We start from the raw sequence: 20,761 nt of genomic DNA, 5'->3' as shown, positions 1-20,761 counted from the left end.
AGCAGCAAAACTATAGGTTGAATTCATTCCAAATTGGGTTCATAGATTACTACTGACCCAGAATAGATAGGATTACATTTTGGGAAAAGTTCAAATTTCATATGAATCTTTAAAATCTTTTTTTTTTCCCACTTAGTTATAATGGGTGAAATGTGTCTTTGCTGACATCAGCACACACATAGACATGACAACATGAGCTGGATCGATGCTAAAATAAGCTACAATATGTGCGAGGTTTGTTGTGCCTGGAACCACTTGTTTCATTTTAAAATATCTTTTAAAAGAATGAGCAGAAGAACATGTGACTGTGTGTGTTCCCATCCACTGTTACTATGACCACATTTATCATCTTTCAGCCCTTGTTTCTGCAGCTCTTCATGCATTGCTACCTTTTGTTTCCATTTCCATGTCATATATATATATATATATATATATATATATATATTTTTTTTTTTTTTTTTTTTTAACTGGATGAATTCAGTGAATGCTATAACCACCTTCCTGCTCCACACATGTATAAACATGCAACTACTCACTACATCTGTTTCCATATTCACACTAGATCAAGCTGTTCACCCTTCCAAAGCATAAAAAGAATTTGAACCATTTCCACTGGCATGTTTAATGTGCCGATTTAACATGTGAAAACCAACAGCTGGATAGAATTGCACCTAAAGTGAGCAACAATACTGGCATAAGTTGAACTGGGTTTCCTTGGTGCTTGTGTTTGGCCAGGGCAGCATGGTGGTGCAGTGGTTTCATCACAGTAATGAGCTCCTCCTTCACCTGCCTTTGTGGATACAACGGACATATTCTCCGAGTGTCTATGTGGGTCCACTTCACCACCCACAGACATGCCCCTTAATAGATTAACTGGTCAGTCTAAATCACCCAGAGGTGTCACTGAGCCCGTTTACATGACCATAAAAATCCCACAACTGGGATTAATCCGATTACTGCCGTAATCAGATGTGACGCGTTTATAGTCACTTCAGAAATGTGATAATTAAAAACCCTGGTTTACATGTTTCAGTCCATTATTTGATTACTTTCGGAGTACGTATGTGTTATGACGTCAGACGTCCACTTCCCATCATTTTCAAAACATATGGTCTTGTCTCGTTGCCCATGACAACGCCTACGGTGTCACCGTTAGCTGTCCTAATGTGGGAGGAGCTAACAAGACTACAGGATAGGTCACATGTTGCTGCTATCCTTCATTTCATTTCATTGTTTGTTTACATTTTTCCTTTGACTCACGGTGTCACTGCATAACTTCAGTTTATATAAAGTTTTTTTTATACATGCTTAGATGTAAAAAAACTAAATAAATCAGATTAATCTGTTTACATGCATGAAGACATCGGAGTATTGGGGACAAATCTAGGTGTGTTAATCTGATTTGTCATAATCAGATAGCTGCTGTTATCAGATAAAGCCGATCAGACGATCCTGTTTACATGATTAATAATAATCTGATAACTGCAGAACTCGGATACTGACAGGAGTATTGGTGTGGATGTAAACGGACTCAGCGTGACAGTGAATGGTTGTTTGTGTGTAGATGTGGGGCCTGTAGGTCCAGGGTGGACTCAGCCCCCCACTAGAAGATGAAGGACTTGGTAAAATGAAGGAACAAATGAATGAGTGAATGAATGGATTGCAACTGAATAGTTCCATGGTTTTTGTGGTACTCTGAAAATACAGTATCATAGCAACAAGTGTACAGAAAGTGGCCAAAAATCTGTCCATGAACCTGTGTGGAAGAGGTCCTAGACACGTAGATGAGTAAGACTGCTAGGAGCTGATCCGGATCTGATAGTTGGAGCCGTTTTCTGGGTAGGACTTGGCTTCAGTGGTGGTGGTGGGCTTGGGGGGCCAGTCGGGGTCCACACTGAGCTCCTGGGCTAGGTGCATGTAACGGGCCTTGGGTGTCATCCTGTGAGGGCAGCATAGCCGGGCCAAACACTTGTACGCCCCCAGGTCAAATCCCCCCTGAAAACACCATGGTCCAGAAAGAAACAAATAAAGAAAAAGTACCAGAAAAAGGAGGACATTTCCATGAACCAGTGTCTGCGTTCGTTCAGGTCATCTACAGGACTTCAGACAGCGGCATGCAGACATTTGTAAAACATGCAAAACAATCAACTAGAGACAGAGAAATCCACAGCTATGCGTGTAAGACCAAGGACCACTTCTGTCCACTGGTGAAGGGTCAACACATGCATGCACCGCAGGTCATTCAAACACAAAAGGGAGCATGATAATAGTTCAAAGGAGTTGGCGGTGGACAACTTAAAATGTGAGCCTACTCCTTAAAAACAAGCTCATGGAGTCAAAGATCAAAAACAGAAAAAAAAAAAGGTTAAAATTCTCACCATCATTTATGATAAAAGACATGTAATTCTAGTAAACTGCTAATGAGGAGTCTAGACAAGCAGGAACAGACTCTAAAGGTCCTGACGCAGAATCTGGAGGAGGAGGAGGAGTGGACGAAGGGAGAGGGGGAAGCAAGCAGAGGCGTGGAAACGGTTGTTGTCGCTCACATGGACCATTACTACTGACCTGCCTCATATTATACAGAACAAATGACAGTGTTCTACAATGTCTTAGAAAAGATCTGCTTCAGACATTAAATATGTGCTAAATCTGACAAACTTTCATAAGATGAATCAGAAAACAGACTAAAGTGCTGGTTAGCTCATGTTTTCAATATACGCCCCTGATCAATATTTAAAGAGCAGTTGAAAAATTGCATAAATGTTCATTTTTCACTGTTGGATCTTCAGAAGGTTCTAAGTAGAGTTTGAAAATGCAAAAACAAGACATGGGAGTGAGAAAAAAAAAAGTGAGAAAATAATTTATTGAAAACAACAGTTAAACTGAGCTAGTCTGTTCATCAGCCCATCCACAGTTGCAGAGCCCAGCCTTTAACAGACCAAATGTGTGCATAAATGTGGATTCAGGGTCCTTTAGTGTCAGGTATTCCCACTGTCATGACCTCCGGATGGAAAAGGATCCGAAGCTTTATCTGTTTGAACGTAGTCCGATTGGTGAGCTGCAGAAACAAGGCCTCTGGGAACGCACCATCACTGCTGAGGTTGGACGACCTAACACAGGCAGGCTGAATTCACAGAAGATCCTGAGGGTTATGGAACTAAACAGTCCAGTGGTAGAACCAAAAACATGTCCCCGGCACTCAGCTGGAGGATCCGATTGGCTGTCCGTCCAGACAGGGGACAGTCCTGGACCCAAATTAAGGCGGTTCCTGGTGCCGACTGCAGCCCAAGAACCATCAGACAACATCTGCCACAGAAGGACTTGAAGAACCAACAACATCTGCAAAGGCCTCGTGTCCTTCAACCAACCCACTAAACTGTCCATTTGGACGTGGACAGAGACACCAGACATGGGACAGTGAAAGGTGGAAGACAGTTGGATTCTGTGATGAGGACAAATGGAACCTTGATGGTCCTGATACTTCCACCGTTACTGACATGACAAAGAGATCCCACTGGAAAGGTTTTGTAGGCGTGGCCCAGTGGAGGGGGCGTGGCGTCATGATCTGGGTGCTTTGTCCTTCAATGGACCAATGGCGCTTCAGGTTGTGCCAGGGAGTCCAACGGCTAGGGCTGTCTCTGTGCAGATGTTTCAGGGGTCAGGGGTCATGACTGAGGGTCCTGGTCTGTGTGGGACGGACTGGGTTTAAAAACAGGACAATGCCACAGTCCACAATGTCCAATGTCTGACAGAGGGCTGAGGACAGAGGGACAAGCCCACTGTGGTGGACCGTCCTGCAGGTTCCCCTCATCTAAAGCACACTGACAACATCTGGGGAGGGATGGAAAGGGAAGTGACCAAAAATGGACATCAGTTCCAGACAGTGGGTCAAACCTCAGCAGTGATGGTGCGTTCCCAGAGGCCTTGTTTCTGCCGCTTAACAACCCGACCACGTTCAAACAGACAAAGCTTTGGATCCTTTTCCATCAGGAGGTCATGACAGTGGGAATACCTGACACTAAAGGACACTGAATCCACAGTTATGCACACATTTGGTCTGTTAAAGGCTGAGCTCTGAAACTGGTGATGGGCTGATGAACAGACTATTTCAGATTAATTGGTGTTTTCAATAAATTACTTTTTTTTTTTGTCTCAGTCCCATTTCTTCTCTTTGTATTTTGAAACTCTACTTAGAACCTTCTGAAGATTTAACAGAGAAAAATGTACATTCATGCAATTTTTTAACTGATCTTCAGATTCTGATCAGGAGTGTATATGATGGTGTGTTCTTCCACATATATGTTGGTTTGTGTCCATTTATCCAACAGATTTATAAATGTTCCACTGATAGAACCTGTCCAGTCCATGTATTGTCATGCGCAGACAGTGTTTGAAGTAGATCTGACACTAATATTCATCTGGACTTAAACCCATTCTAACATTAATTCTGCAGTTTCACATTTGGAACCCAGAATGTATCTGTGAAACTACAACCAACCAGCATTTAGGACTTCATTTTTCTTTATTTGTGACTCAAATTTGGTCAAGTTGAACTTCTTTTTTTCTGGAAACATTTGACTTATAGGCCAGTGTTAACAGTGAAACATCTTTTCCACAAAGTTTATAGTATCACGTCTGTATTTGATGTAAAGCTTTGGAAGTAGTTACTGTCCCACTGTGATAATGCTGTGAAAAGGCATTGTTGAATGATGAACAGAACTTGTACTGAGTTGTTCTTTCCTCAAATTGAAAGGTGGAGATGACATCCTGATCATCATCAGCGCCATATTTTCACTGGTTTCATTATGTAACTGAAGAAAATAATGATGTCAACCAGAGTGGTAGGCAGCTGGGTTGACCAAACATCAAGTGAGCAAAACCAGGAAATATAGAGTATGTCATGTGACTGTGACTGCACATGGACAGATTATTTCATTAGGTCTTAAAGGAGGGAAAATAAACTGTGATAAACCTACAGTAAGACTACAAAACTGATTAAATACGTACTTCAGTAAAATAACACTTGGTAAACTGAATGTTAAACATGACACCACAAAGGCATTTGTTGAGACCTGGAGGTGATGGAGGTGGCACCACCACATTTTCAAATTGGGGGAAAAAACACATTTGTTTGGGAAACCTTTGGCCCTTTCCTCTTTTGTGCAAATGTGAGGCAACAATCTGGAAAAAGACACATTCAATATTTGCTTCATAAATGTAATATTGAAATAAACTCCATTTAAATGAAAACTGGTCAAAAACCTTGATGCAGTTTTCATAGTAAGACGTTGCCAGTGTTTTCTCAGGGTCGGTGGAGGGTTAGTGCTCGGACTGAGCTGCGATGGGCTTTTTTGGACCTTTATTATTAGATAGTTTTTACTTTGTTGGTTTAGAATCCTGAAACAAATCTGTGCATTGATAGAGTGAACACAGAATTTGAATGTTGATGACAGGTGGTCCTCCCTTTGTTCTGGACTAATATGGTATCTGCGCTCTACTGTGGACTCAGACCTGCAGAGGGTTTTCTGATGCTTCAGCCTGTAGGTGGAGGAGCAGAAACTCCCCCTGAAGCAAAACACAAACTGAAAAACTATCTGCAAACAAGGAATATTCCAAAAGTAGTGTCTCTACAGGTCCTGCTCAATGACTGTTTGATTGAATTTCAACATGTGATCCAATAATTATTTCCAAAGCTTCATGTCACAATATACCAAAAGTTGATGTTCCAGACAAATGGCTTCTTAGAGCAAAAAGAAGTTGATGGTTTCTAGTCCTACAGGTAATAAACACTGGAAACAGTGGTCAATATGTATTCAGACCTCACTGAAAGAGTACATTTTCTAGATTCTGTGGTTTTATACTTCACACGCAACCTAAATTACAGCAGTTTAATAATGTTTCATATATATACACACACACACACACACACACACACACACACACACACACACTAGATAACCCTCTAAAATGGATCCTGGTGCTGAAAGGTGTCTGAATGTTTCTGAACAGGACAACCAGCGTCACTTACCTCCAAGTCAAAAACCCAATTATCTCAAAGTAGGGATGCACAATAACTATCAGCATCGATAATTATCGGTCCGATATTGGAAAAAATGACATCATTCAGATAATTCCGATAATTAAAGTTTTCACAGATAAATACAGCCCATAATAATAAATCTAAATTGCTCAGATTTGGTGCATTTCACCAGTACACAGTGCAAGCTGTTGCCTAGGCAACCGCCGTAAAAACCAAGAAGAAGTAGTAGAGGTGTGGATCAGTCCTTTGTTTGTCAGTCAAAGGGTTTTCAGCTCCTTACTCTGGTACAGCTGTAAGACCAAGATCCAGACCCAGACCCAGACGAAGCTCCAGCGGTTGTTTTGTCTGTTTTGGTCTGACAGCGGCAGCAGCAGAGGGACATTCAAAAACGCTGAATGTTAAAACAGCTAAACGTAGTTTAATGTCCGAAAACATTAAGCTACATTGATCATCTCCAAATTATGTCCATAAATAGTCAGGAACTGAAAACCCTTGGTCTATTGTCCATTTGAAGCAGACATAGGCTTAAGGTTCTGTAGAAGCCCTTATTGAACTATTAACGGAGTTTAACACTAACTGGAAAGAAGAAGAAAACAACTGGAAGAATGGGAACTATTGGGGTTTGGTATCAGTATCGGTTACAAGAAGCAGGGAGTTATCAGTTATTGGTTATTGGTATCTGTTGTAAAAAACAGTTATTGTGCATCCCTATCTCAAAGTAAATGCGTATAAATTCTCCATTAAAGTAGTTTTCTAGCAGCTGTTATGAGGCTTATGTTTTGAACAGTGATTTGGAGTAAAAACTGTGGCTGTTGAAGCCCTGAAAGGAGGAGGACAGATCAGAAAGAGACTGAGGTTTGTCACATGCAAGTGTGGATTAGAGGTTACAGTGAAAAGGTGTGTTCTGTAACATCAGATACAAAGAAGGGAAGAAGAGAGAGAGAGAGAGAGAGAGAGAGGAGAGAGAGGAGAGAGAGAGAGGAGAGAGAGAGAGAGAGAGAGAGAGAGAGAGGAGAGAGAGAGAGAGAGAGAGAGAGAGAGAGAGAGAGAGAGAGAGAGAGAGAGAGAGAGAGAGAGAGAGAGAGAGAGAGAGAGAGAGAGAGAGAGAGAGAGAGAGAGAGAGAGAGAGAGAGAGGACACTACACAAGAGGAAAATGAAAAAGGCTAGAGTAGAAGGTGTCAGATTTTCCCAACCTGTGGTAGCGGGGCGGCGGGAGTGATGCCAAAGCTGCCCTGTTTGTCTCGGCTGAACACAAGCTTCCATAAGACGATGTCAAGGACGAAGGTCTATGAAATAGCGCAGTGGGCAGGGGAAAGAATTACAGAGAAGCTAATTTGATTTCACATAGCTGTTGCTGCTACTGTTTTGCACAGAGGTCTTCAAAAGGTTTGGTGATCATTAACTTGTGTATTAATTATGCAAGAGATTCATATGTAGAAAAAATAGAAAGCAATCAAAATTGGTGTGTGATTATGATTGATATAAATACTATAAAATAGGCTGAAATTTCTGGTTTCTAATAGTATGAAAAAGAATTTCATTTGGATATATTTTCATTTATTGTTTAATGGATAGTTGAAAAGAATCTGCAACAGAGGAAACAGCGTCATCTAGTGGTTAGGGTTAAGCATGTGTGCGAGTGCAGCCGTCTAACAGAAAGGCAGAGGCAGAGACACTACTGCACTAAGGGTGGCAGGCAGCACACTCTACTGGAAGGCATCTGCACACTCTACTGGAAGGCATCTGCACAGCAGCTCATTACTTTACACAGATCAGCATTCCAGCCACAAATTAGATACAACAAATGCACACTGCTTACAATTTACCAAAGCAAATATTCCGTCACATTTGTTAAGTCTTTATCTGTTACAAATGCAACAGTTTAGTCATTTACAGCAATTTACTGTCACAGCAGAAAATTGATCTCATTTCCCAGTAGCTAGATGAGACAAAGATGAGCACACTGCATGAGAAAACCAAAAAACTGAACATGAGAAAATGCTCTGCTGTTCCCAGGTGTGTTTGTGCGCCTTACCTCCACCACAACAGACACGGTGGTATTGACTACAATGATGAGCAGGAGTTTGAGCCTCCATTCAACTGGAACACACACAATCTGTACAAATAAGACACACATTCAACACAGACGCTTACTGGGGTCACATGACAACTCACTGAATGAGCCTTTGTTATTAAGGTTAGAATGGAATACATCCTGGATAGAACTAAGGCTGCACCGATCCGATATTTGCATTGGATATCAGCCCCGATATCAACATTTAGGGATCTGTAAAAGCAACAGATCCGTAAGACCTAGGGTTGCTTTCATCGACAAAAATTATGACAAAATATCTTCATCAACAAACCTTTATCACGCGACGAAAACCAGACGAGATGTAACGAAAATGGTGGTCATGTGACGATAACTTTAATTAAATGTGTAATGCAATATTGCTGACCGGGAGGAGACCTCAGGGAAGACCCAGGACATGTTGGAGAGACTTTGTCTCTCGGCTGAATGCCTCGCGGTCCCCCCGGAAGAGCTGGAGGAAGTGTCTGGGGAGAGGGAAGTCTGGGCATCCCTGCTTAGACTCTTACCCCGCGACCCGGCCCCGGATAAGCAGTGGACAATGAATGAATGAATGAATGAATGAATATTGCTGACTAATAAAAATTATTGATTAAATGTAGTTTACAAAACAAAAACAATGGTAAAATGTCTCTTCATTTTTGTTAACGAGACAAGTTGAACTGTCGTTCTAATCTTTCGTTCCATTACTGCAGGTGTGTCTGAAACTGGGAGGTCCACAGGTTACCAGACGGTTCACACCTCAAGTCTGGATGGTCCTCCTTCTGTCTCATGCTCCAAACGTCCAGGGTCCATAAAGACCTGCTCCCAGTCCGGGTCTGCTCAGTAGAGTACTGCAACTTGAAGCCAGACGGGACCCAACCGGTCGGGCTGGGTTCGGATGCAACTGTGTCAGGCACGGTTTGGGTTCGGACAGAAATATGTGGCCTGAGCCAGGGTTAACCACACGGACACAGGTGCATTTTGGGAATTGAACTAATTATGCAAGACAGAGTGTTTCACAAAAATGACCGCTGTTGCAAAATCATTTGTGGTTTATGTGTTTAAATGTTCATGTTCTGTATGTAACACCAGTGGACACGATGGGTTCCACACCAAACCTGGAATGAGACGGAGATTGATGAAAAACCCAAGTGTGGATTAGAAAAACCACTAGGATCCACACATTTAACACAGTGTCTTTATTTATAGTCTACCGTATTTTCCAGACTATAAGCCGCAACTTTTTTCTCACGCTTTGAACCCTGCGGCTTATCCAACGATGTGGCTCAAGTATAGATTTTTATGGGCTAATGGCCTCCAGGGGGCGCTCTAGCAGGAAGAGCAAAAGCGAGAGAGGGGTGGAAGAGGTGAATGGAGAGGACACGTTTTAAGCTTAACTTTTAACAGTCATTTTGCACAAACCCTCATCATGGAAAACACACAAAGAAATGCATATGATGCAGCTTTGAAGTTAAAAGCAATCGATGTGTCTGTCCAACAAAGAAATAGAGCTGCAGCATGGAAGTGCCATTGAGAGCGACAACGAAAGAGAGACTGAGAAGGTGTGTGACGGAGCCTTTCTGAGGCTGTTCAACTCTGACACTGAAGAAAACGACTGCAGTGGTTTCAATGCGCAGAAAGAAGATGAAGATACTGATCAATGGGTTTTTGAACCAGCTGTGTTCCTGCCGTTTTACAGGCACTGTTTGAAAAAAAGCAGTTAAGGTATGGAAATAAATATTTAAATAAACTTTCTGTTTACCATCTTTGTGTAAATATCTCATGTTACAACATGAACACCTGCGGCTTATATTCAGGTGTGCTCTATAGTCTGGAAAATACAGTATACAAGACCATTTACAGACATGTTTTCACATCTAATGCACTGACACCTAGGGAGTCCATATTGTCCATATTTGGGCCCTATTTATGGACCCAATATTTGATTATAAATTTATTAATTATGGGATGGCTCAGAGCAAGAGTATAATTTTTTTGCATTTATCTGAGGTCATCATTAGGTCCATCCTGGGGTGAAATATGTCTACATTTACCTTTTATTATTGGGTCTAAAAAGATGGAAAAGTGAAAGATCCCAAAATAAACCCAGTTTCATAGAAGAACCCATTTACACGTTTGTGTTCAAACATAGATAAATAAACACTACTACTAATACTAGTAATAAATATGGTCCAGCCAAAAAAAAAAAAAAAAAGTGAATGTTTCCAGGGGTGGTGGTAGCACTGCCAAATACAACACGACAAATGTAATGAAGCGGCTGCAGAAGCACCACGCAAAAGAGCACCGGGAACTCCAGCAGTTCCACAGATCAGAGGGAGCCGCCGCTGCTGGAGGTAGAACACCGCTAATGTTGGTAGATACCCTACAGAGACGGGAAACATTTCAATGATATCGGATCGTTATTGTGCATCGGTATCGGAACTGAAAAAGTCGGATCGGTGCATCCCTAGATAGAACCTTCAATTAAAACAGCTGAGCATATATTGAGATCATCTGTGATAAAACACTATTTTAAAAGTCAGGCCAAAGTGAAAGTGCATATTTGTTCTGTATATGTTGTGTTTTTACCTCTAGAAACTCGTCAATGCTTTCGACAGGGTGGAACATGATGAACAGCAGGAAAAAATACAAACTCAGTGTAGACATCACAAAAGGCCCTGTGGAAAAAAGAAGCAAACAAACAAACAAAAAAAATGATTTCAAACTTTGTAACTATAGCATATGAGGTTATTTTAACTTTGGTAAGTGTCTTACAGTTCTTGTAGCTTGGCTGTCTGAAAGGTTTGCCCTTTGAGAAGACGATCGCGACTGTGAGATACTGGAAGGAGGAGACATAGAAGAGGCTGGTGTTCTCATAATTCTGGATGTTGTGATCGTCTACTTCTGTGTCGTTTACGTCAGATAAGTTCAGATGAGTGGACTGGTTACAGGCACTGGGGGAAAGAAGAGGAGGTGTCAAACACAGTTCACATCTGAGTCTTCAAGAACAGAACACACTTGGGCCTAAACACAGGCTCCGTTCACAGCAGGTCTAATGCACAATTCAGACTTTTGGGTGAAATCCGATTTTTTGTGTCCACATTAAATGCCACTTCTATCAGTTTTGAGGCTGAACTGAACGTGACCCTGAAGTGACCCACATGCACTACAGAGGTCCTGATGGAATACATGACCATGCAGACACACACTATGTTTACGGAAGGAAATAGGTTTTTCCTCCGCTCCTCCTCCTGGGACAAAGAACTGTGATGTTTGTCACATTTCAGTGATGTAAAAGTCGGATAAATGCAATCTGGATGTTCAGATTGAAGTCACACTGGAAAATATCAGATGGGTTCTTCTCTGAAACTGGTCCTAAAACAGGACAGAGGCTTAAAATTCAAACCAGATGTAGACTAATGTTATGAAGCAGGTTTGGAAGCACTTTGGATCTACTCAAAAATAAATACTTACTGAGATAAAAGAAACGATTTTTCAGATAAAACTCATATTTATATTATTTAACATTATATTTAACACAAAATCCACATGTAACACGGTCAAAAGGACACGAAAATTATGTGCTACTATTTTTTAAAATATCTCTTTATGCTCTCACAGGTAGGGATGAGAATCGAGAACCAGTTCTTTTTGAGAATTGGATCCCGGTAGCTCGATTCCTTGGAATCATTTGCCTGCATGCTTAACAATTCTGCTTATTGATTCCACCTTCATTGCACATGCGCGATGATGTCACACGTACGCTGCATTGTCTTGGTCAGAACGTAGCCAACATGGTGTTGAGGCAGAAACGATCAAAACAGATGACACCAGGTCCACTGGAACACTGTCAAAGCTTCCATTTCTTCAAAAGGGTGGAATCCCTCCAATGTGCTCAAACATTTGTTCACAGCATGTGATTCATTTGATTTGTTACTTAGTGGTGGTTGTGAATCTAACGGCAGAGTGAACACCAGGCCGTCATCCAGGCCCAGTTCGAGTTCCAGTGCAGGCAACAAACGTCATACCTCCTCAAATACAAGTTTCCGAAGGCAGGGGAAAGGAAATGAGGTGCACAACAGGAGACAGGCAGAGTCAATCCGGTTCCACGTAGTGGAAATGCAGCAATAGAGGAGTTAGTAAAGCGTCTTTAGTTTCACTTTCACTGTACGCCCCCCACCCCAAACTGGGCCCAGTATCATCTGCTATTATTATTTGTACATACTGTATATGGTATATGTTCTGTGCAGAGATGGAAATATAAAAGAGAGTTAATGCAAACACACCACTCTTTTATTCCCTCACCCAATGAGAATCGATAAGCAAAATCAATAAGGAATTGGAATCGTTAAATTCTTATCGATTCCCATCCCTACTCACAGGTGCATTAAGGGAATTGAATTAGTTATTCAAGGCAGAGTGTTTGACAAAAATGGCCGCTGTTGTAAAATCATTTGCGATTTATTACTGTTTAAATGTTCAGGTTCTGCATGTAACACCAGTGGACACGATGGGTTTCACACCAAACCTGGAACGAGACTGAGATTGATGCCAAACCCACATGTGTGGATTAGAAAAACCACTAGGATCGACACATTGAACACAGTGTCTTTATTTAGAGTCTATAGAAGACCATTTACACACGTTTTCACATCTAATGCACTGACACCTAGGGAGATTTAATGTCCATATTTGGGTCCTATTTTTGGACCCAGTATTTGATTAAAAATTCATTAATTATGGGATGGCTCACAGTAAAAGGATAATTTTTTTTTACATTTATCTGAGATCATCATTAGGTCCATCCTGGGGGGAAATATGACTACATTTACCTTTTATTATTGGGTCTAAAAAGATGGAAAATTGACAGATACTAAAATAAACCCAGTTTCATAGAAGCACCCGGATACATATCGGATTTAGGACCACATACGAAAGTGGTCTGGGTTGGATTAGTGCTGTTCAGACTGTCTTTAACACATAGGATACAGGTCACCTTTGGCTGCAGTCTGAACAGAGCCATAATGAAAAAAACTGCTCCAAAAGTTCAGTGCAATAACTGTACAATAAACAGTACAGTAAATCGTGCAATAAACCTGTGGCATGATCAGCATGTGCACAGCTTTAAATAGTGTATATAGCTTTCTTGATTTGTGTTTATCTTGATTTTGCACTTCTTTTGCTCTTGTGTGCTTGTACTTTGCTGCTGTAAACCTGGAATTTCCCCTTGTGGGACTGATAAAGCCATATCTTATCATACCTAATCTTATCACACCTCTTTTCATAAAGATAATACACCAAAAAGAATCATGTGAAAACAAAGGAGCGTCGCTCACTCGGACAGTGGACTCCAGACCGTATACCAGGGCTGCTGTTGGACCCAAAGGAATGTAAGGATCTGGAAGCCTAAGCAGATGAGGATCTGGGTCAGCACAGAGAACAGCAGAGGCCATGAGATCAGACCTGACGGGGGTCGACGTGACACCAGCTCTTTCCACGCTGGGTTTAAACTCACTGAAGACAAGCAGACGAACAGAGAAAAGACAAGAAATCCAATTAACTGGAGACAATGACAGCTGACATAAACACATACAGATACAATATTAGACAGGGTTCGTACACGTTTTCAAGGTCAAATTCAAACACTTTTAAGGGTCATTTTAACATTTTCCAGCCCAGCGCCTTAAGGAACACAGGAACACATATACTCATGATTATGTATAAATGTCTAAAATGATGTTTCATAACAGCAAAAAGTTTGGAAATTAAAGGGGAACACAGTTTTATCCAAAAAAAAAGGATCCTTCTTCAGACACACTCGCAGTAAGATGAAGATAAAAATGTAACTGGACACCTGACAATTTTCTGTTTTGACATACAGTTTGATCTTTCTAAATGTATCACCTCTCTGTAAATTCATTTAGTTTGTCATCTAACCCAGCAGAGTTAATATAAAAAAAAACACAAATGAATAAATCACACCGCAGAGTTAAAATTTCAATCCCATTCAAGCACTTTCCAGACCTTGAAAACACAACATTGAAATTCAAGCATTTTCAAGGATTTCAAGGACCGTACCAACCCTGATTACAGAGATAGAACACTGGATTTCCACAAATAGTGTCTGGGCCATTTGACCTCAGATGTAGAAGGTACCAAGCTTGAGCCAAAAGTGGCCTTTACTTCTAATTCTGTCTGGTTAACCCTCAGGGGGCCACGGTCACGGCCGGAGCAAACAAACGTGAATAAAAGTATGAAAATGAGGTGGTGGCGTTATATTTCTGACCATATGTTTGTAATTTTTTTGTCCTTTTTCAAAAAACTGGACGAATCTGCGGATTGTAATCCACAGACTGCATTAGCATTACAGGTAAGGGTGAGGATGACCCCCACCTGAACCGGATGTGGAAATCGGCAGGACCGGGGGGGGGCAGCGAAAATGTCTATGTAAAGATATGCTTTTATGTCAAATATTTGAGTACAGTTTTAATTTATTACAATTTTAATTTCATATACCTAACATTTGGAACCAACATTCACTTTTAAAGTCTTTGAAAAGGATCTTTGTGTTATTTATGCAATAAATTATATCAATGTTTCAAATCGGATTTTATATTTTTTGTGTTTTTTTGTCCTTTTGTGTTGATATAGTAGGTTAAAGTGAAAAAATAATAGACAGATGAGATAGATGAAGATGCACTGAAAAAAAAAAAAGATACCAAACATGGGTATAGTAAACATGTCCATATATAGTATATAAAGGCAAAATCAAAAGTACTGAAAAACGGCCAAAATAGGCTCAGACCCCCAAGGGTTAATAACAAGGATGGGTCTGCTTACAGTACTAAGTACAAAGCTTTGTTGTGATCGGCCTCCCTTTGTGTTGTTCAATGGACTGACTTAGATGCTTAAACAGACTGTTCTTCAAACATTCAACCGGGGCTTTTTAATGACGCTGTGGAGCAGTGTTGGAAACAGTACCATTAGATTAAATTAAAGCTAAGAAATTTAAATTGTAGAAGTGCTTAACTGACAACACATTTTAATGACACACACCTAATTTCCACCCCGATATTTAAGAAATGGCCTGGTTTTCATTGGAGTATATCATATTAACCATTATTACTCTTCTCATACTTACTTGTGAAGACAATGAGCAGGATGATGGCGATGTCAATGAAGAGGAACTGGAAGTCTCCAAGGTTACTAAGGATCTAAAACATAAACAAGAAGTACAGTATCATGTGACATCTGTGATTTTTCCCACTAGATGAAATAATTTCACAGTTAATAACCATGATTACATACAGAATAGAGAAGAGTGACACTGATGTACTGGATGATACTGTAGAGGGCCATGAACTTGAACACACAGAAGGAGGTGATGAGAGCAGCACGGCCTTCCCTGGAAAAAGACCACACGGAAAATTTAGAAACTGCAGAAATGATATAAAATTACAGAATCAAATAGATGAGGTAAACATTGATAGAGTTACAGAAATCAAATTCCTAAGGGTGACAACAGATGAGCAAATCAACTGGAAGCCACATATCAAACATATCGTATGTCCCCCAAAAAATTACAATCGGACTTTCCGCATTGATAACTTTCAAAAATAATAAAACCAGGGGTGTCAAACTCATTTTTTTCCGGGGGCCAAATTCAGCCCAATTTAATCTGAAGTGAGCCGGACCAGTAAAATAATAGCATGACAGCCAGTAAATAATGACAAGTCCAAATTGTTTTAGTGCAAAAAATAACATTCAATTATGCCAATATTTACATTTACAAACAATCCAAACAAAAAGGATGTGAATAACCTGAAAAAAATTGAAATGTTAAGTTATGTTAAGAAATATAAGTACAATTTTATCAATATTATGCCTCGACTTATCATTTATACATATGCATTATAGATCAGATCTACAAAGGCACAAAACATTTAGTAACAGGCAGAGTATTGTTAAAATTGCCCTTCATTTTCTTTAGACATTTCAAGTTGTTCATATTTGTTCAGGTTATTCACATTTTACTGTTAAAGGATAGTTTATTAATGTAAATATTTTCATAATTTAATGTTTTTTGCACAAAATCAAAGAGAAAAAAATGGTGCTGTCATTATTTATAGGTTATTATGATTTTTTTTTTTTTTTTTTTTTTTAGTTCGATGTCCTAACTTGCACTTTGTAAAATCATCCCGTGGGCCGAATTGGAAACTTAGGTGGGCCGGTTTTGGTCCCCGGGCCGCATGTTTGACACCTGTGAATTAAACAATCTAAATGCTATTTCAAAGTATGAAACTGTAACTTGTTACCTCCATCTTGCAGAAGACCCCATTTAATTTGGTTCAGTGGTCACGGAGAAATGTGGGTCTGTGTAAAATATGTCATGGGTTTGTTTCTTCCACGTTTGGCACTTGGATGCTCTTCCATCCATATGAATGAAAATATTCTGCTCACAACTGACAGGGCAACGAACAAATGAATTCAAACTCTGTGCATAACATTATATCTATGGTGTGTACTCCTGTGAGGTTTTGTTGTTGAAAGAAGGATTGATCCGTCAATTACCATTTTGCATTTGTTCCCTAAGAAGCTAACATCTGTTGAGAAGCATTTCACTTGGATTCTTACCGATCCAGTTCTCAAACTGTAAATTTGGTTCGGTTGGTCAGCAGCTAACTCCTGTTCAGAACATTCATTGTGTTAAAGTACACTGAAACAAACCACAGTCTGGACAGGGTAAGGGAGGGGTTTAAAGAAAGGTTTGATCAGGATGCCCCAATGAAAAAGACAACATTAAACACAGTCCGCATCCACATTTCTGTGACCACTGAAGCAAATCAAATGGTGTTTTCTGCAAGATGGAGGTAGTAAGTTATAGTTTCATACCCTGTAATAGCATTTTGATTGATTCACTATTGTTAAAGTTATCATTGCAGAAAGTCCGACATACGGTATACAATCCAAATTATCAAGAAGCATAGCAGTATTAAATAAAGCCAAACAGGCTCTGGATCACAAATCACTGCACATACTGTTCTGTTCAATAGTTCTAACAGATATAAGTTACTGTGCAGAGGTTTGTTACATCAGTACAATCCATCCACTAATCATTCTGCAAAAGAAAACACATGAATGATCCTAATTCATAAGGCAGGTTACACAGATCCCACAAACGCATTATTTTTACAGTTATGATAGAACTACGAACACAAATAATATTCAAAACCAAAAATAATCTACTACCAGCAAACATTCAGAAAATATTCACTGAAAAGAAAGGGAGTTATAATTTAAGGGGTGGATTTAATTTCAAAATTCTGAGGGTGTGCAAAACTAGAGGAAGTTTGAGTCTGTGTGTGGTATTAAATTATGGGATGGATGGCAGGAGGAGCGCAAGGAATGTTCAAACATACAGTAATCCAGTTCAAAAACACTTAAAAGGACATGTTTTTGTTTTTGTTTTTTACAGATATAAGAATGAGGGTTATTAAACGTCACCATATGTTCACTGTTGTTTACGTGTATGTTTCTTTCTTTTAGTTATTCATTATTTACGTATATTTTGCAGCACAATTAAGAAAAGCAAAGGTCAAAGATAAGTGTATGTGCACTTGTATGTTGTGTGTATAAACGTATATTTATGTGCATACTGATGTATGAGTGTGTGTGAGTATATAAATATATATAAATAAACAAGTAATGTTAAAGGAAGAGGGAGATAAATATATATTATTAATATTTTATGGAGAAGGGGTGGGATTAAATAAATTGCACTTCTTCCCACCCCTTTTCAGGCATGTAAATTAAACTACTGTGCTGTTTTTCTATCTAAGATTGTCTTAAATATTGATTTTTGTATAATTATTTATGTTTTACTTGTTCACATATGTTAAATTTCATTGCATGTTTGGAATAAATCACTAAATCTAATCCAACAGATTAATGACAAAAACATGTCATGCTGTTGGTAAATCAGGTGAGTTTAAAAAGTTTAGGCTGTTTATAAAGTGTAAACTCAAATCCATTTTATGGCTCTAGACTTGACCTCATGAACCTCTGAATCACAAGCACTTTCATCAATTTGACTATAATCTATACTTCAACAAAATGGAGCAAACAAACACCTGATGAGGTTGGGTACGCAGGAGATGTTGGGGGTTCTGGAGGTGAAGGGAGACGCCACCGAAGCCTCCAGCTCTGACAGAGAAATGCCACTGTGAGCTCTTTTCAGAGCCTGGGACAGAAAACAGGAAACAGACAACCATGAACATAAGGCTCAAACTGGTGTAAATGCATGTTTAGACCAATGGCATATTCGTAGGAAACTTTCCATTCGTGTTTGAAGAATCCATACATACCCCACAGTCATTGGCTCCATCTCCACACATTCCAACAAAGTAGCTGTGAGATCAAATGATAAAGAACGCCCACTTTACCCTCAGTCATATTATTCAACATCAGCTTTCAGATAATACTTCTGTATATTCTACTGTTTCATAAACTGAGTGGAAAGCAGCTCATATGGGAAAAGTGCCACTCTGATGGACTCATAGACTGACTGGGTAATACGGCCAAAACTGCCAACATATCAACATATCAGTCAACACGGCTGATTCTCACCATAAATGCCAACACTTCAAAGCTGAGTGGAAGCTTAAGAAACCAGATAGTTATTTGTGGATTTCAACTATTCTTAAAAAATGTAACAGAACAATGACAAAAGCATTGTAAAAACACTAAAAACTATATGGCTTTTTCCATTGAACATGAAACATTAAAGAAAAATATGGAAATGAATGCAATCTGAGGTCTTAATCAACAAGGAGGAAGAATATAAAAGATGGCTAGTAAAATATTTCAGATTTACAGATCACAATAACTGTAATTATTCAGACATGACATTGCATTTTAATAATTATAACAAGTGATCATTGTCATTTTAGCGTCCAGTTGGACATGGTTCAATACTCACTCTACACCTTGTAGCGCCTCAATCAGCTGGGTTTTCTGGTCTGGAGCCATTCGGGCAAACACTGTCCCATGTAAGACCAGCTGCAGAGAGCAAATATCACATGACTTTACACATTATAGTGACTAGTGGCATTGTACCCGTGGTGCCATTGTACGATAGCATGATAAGTAGAACTTGTCTGCCACCACTATCCATTTGTAAACTACCATTTAATCATGCATTGTGCAGGTAATAATTTGAGCCAACATGTGAGGCATGAAGGGAAGAGCATGTATTTGTTTGGCCTGTCAAGCATGATTAAATTCATACAGCGGTAGTGAACTGCAGCCTTCACGTTGTAGCATTGTCTGTTAGTAATAGAAATTTCACGAACGGCAGCATAACAACTTCTGAAAATGGAGTATGGCGGCAGGGATGAAGAATTCAAAGTAGAGAGAGGCTAAAATCGCCCAGCATACCTCACAACATTTGAATACGGACATAAAATTGTGCCTAGTAGATAGTCAGGTAATGTTTCTATTCATTTGGTGAGTTTGGCGGCGATCAGGCCTGTGAAGGCTGAGGAAAATCTGTACAAACGCCCTCCTGTGCTGCAACATCGATCGATCGAACACAGAATGTGCATTATATAGAAGGATAACTGTCCTAAAGAATACTGAGTAAATCTGTAGCATTTTGAATGAGAACATACAAATTTAAAGTACAGATGCACTAAAATAGTGGCCAACATTGGCAAATGCATCATTTCACTGATGGCGGTAAGACAGATTTATCTGTTATGTTAAACTAAAGGTTGCTTTCTCGTTTTTTTATGATTCCACTTGGACTCATTCAAAGACAAGGTGATAAACAGTTCATGATCCTATTTCTAAGATGCATTTCCTTGGTACAAAACAGGAGATGAATAAAAATGGAAAAACATCAAAAAACAAGTGAAAAAGTAGGCGGTGCTTACCAATACCACAGCCCCGCCCCTCAACACTTCACCCCTCCTGCTCACTGATACCCTGCCTAGTCTGGGATTCAATTGAAATTAAAGACAATTCTAAACTAGATTAAACTAAATTACTGTCAATTTTGGGTAGTTCAGTCAAACCAAGACAAACATTATTCTGCCCACGTCTGAACTTTCAATCTGATCGCCTTTTGTCTGACAAATTGGGTGAATAGTCTTTGAAAAATCAGTCAAACATATTTTCTGAGTTTAAATTTCCCCAAATTTGTTAAAAAAAAAAAAAAAAAAAAACTAAAATTGAAATCCAGCCATTAAACTGTGCATTGCACCTCTCCTGGTAGTAAAGCCAGTGTGTGCTGAATTTGAAAAGAATCGGGTCAATAGTCTTTGACGAGTTGGTTGGTTAAAAATATCGGAATGGAAAAACAGACAGAATCCCAGGTATTATTATATACCCCTGCCCAATGGGCAGGTGGGGGTATATTAATAATATTCATTGAACACATTTTCTTATACATATTTAGTGAATTACATGGTCATGCAGTCCTTGTGCACAGACGTTAAAGATAACTCTTACCTTTTGAAGCATGTCAGGGAAATGCTCAGCGATGACAGAAAAAGACTTTCCATTCATAGCGAAGTGGTAGAACTCCTGTGGTTTGGGTTCATCTCTGTGGCACACATCCTCCAAGCTGATATTCACCTCCTTTTTGGTC

General features: G+C 39.6%; 1 protein-coding gene across 2 annotated transcripts in view; it reads right to left on the bottom strand.

The window, feature by feature from the left end:
• Positions 1 to 465: 465 nt before the first annotated feature.
• atp13a3 (ATPase 13A3) overlaps positions 466 to 20,761 on the bottom strand; it is an 85,618-nt gene continuing 65,322 nt past the window's right edge. The window contains exons 23-34 of one of the 2 annotated variants that reach the window (XM_030132601.1): positions 20,623 to 20,751; positions 19,091 to 19,170; positions 18,477 to 18,519; positions 18,243 to 18,352; positions 15,421 to 15,517; positions 15,254 to 15,326; positions 13,449 to 13,626; positions 10,888 to 11,066; positions 10,702 to 10,790; positions 8,077 to 8,157; positions 7,235 to 7,327; positions 466 to 1,995 (exon numbers count right to left, since the gene is read on the bottom strand). In XM_030132601.1, coding sequence (XP_029988461.1) covers positions 1,798 to 1,995; positions 7,235 to 7,327; positions 8,077 to 8,157; positions 10,702 to 10,790; positions 10,888 to 11,066; positions 13,449 to 13,626; positions 15,254 to 15,326; positions 15,421 to 15,517; positions 18,243 to 18,352; positions 18,477 to 18,519; positions 19,091 to 19,170; positions 20,623 to 20,751 — 1,350 coding nt within the window. In that variant the 3' untranslated portion in view covers positions 466 to 1,797. The remainder of the gene's footprint in view (positions 1,996 to 7,234; positions 7,328 to 8,076; positions 8,158 to 10,701; positions 10,791 to 10,887; positions 11,067 to 13,448; positions 13,627 to 15,253; positions 15,327 to 15,420; positions 15,518 to 18,242; positions 18,353 to 18,476; positions 18,520 to 19,090; positions 19,171 to 20,622; positions 20,752 to 20,761) is intronic. The other variant, XM_030132602.1, reaches the window with a different exon arrangement.

The sequence above is a fragment of the Sphaeramia orbicularis genome, chromosome 4 (genome assembly GCF_902148855.1).
Source record: "Sphaeramia orbicularis chromosome 4, fSphaOr1.1, whole genome shotgun sequence".
Classification (NCBI taxonomy): Eukaryota; Metazoa; Chordata; class Actinopteri; order Kurtiformes; family Apogonidae; genus Sphaeramia; species Sphaeramia orbicularis.
Note: the sequence above shows the minus strand (reverse complement) of the source record. Positions and strands in the feature narration are given on the sequence as shown.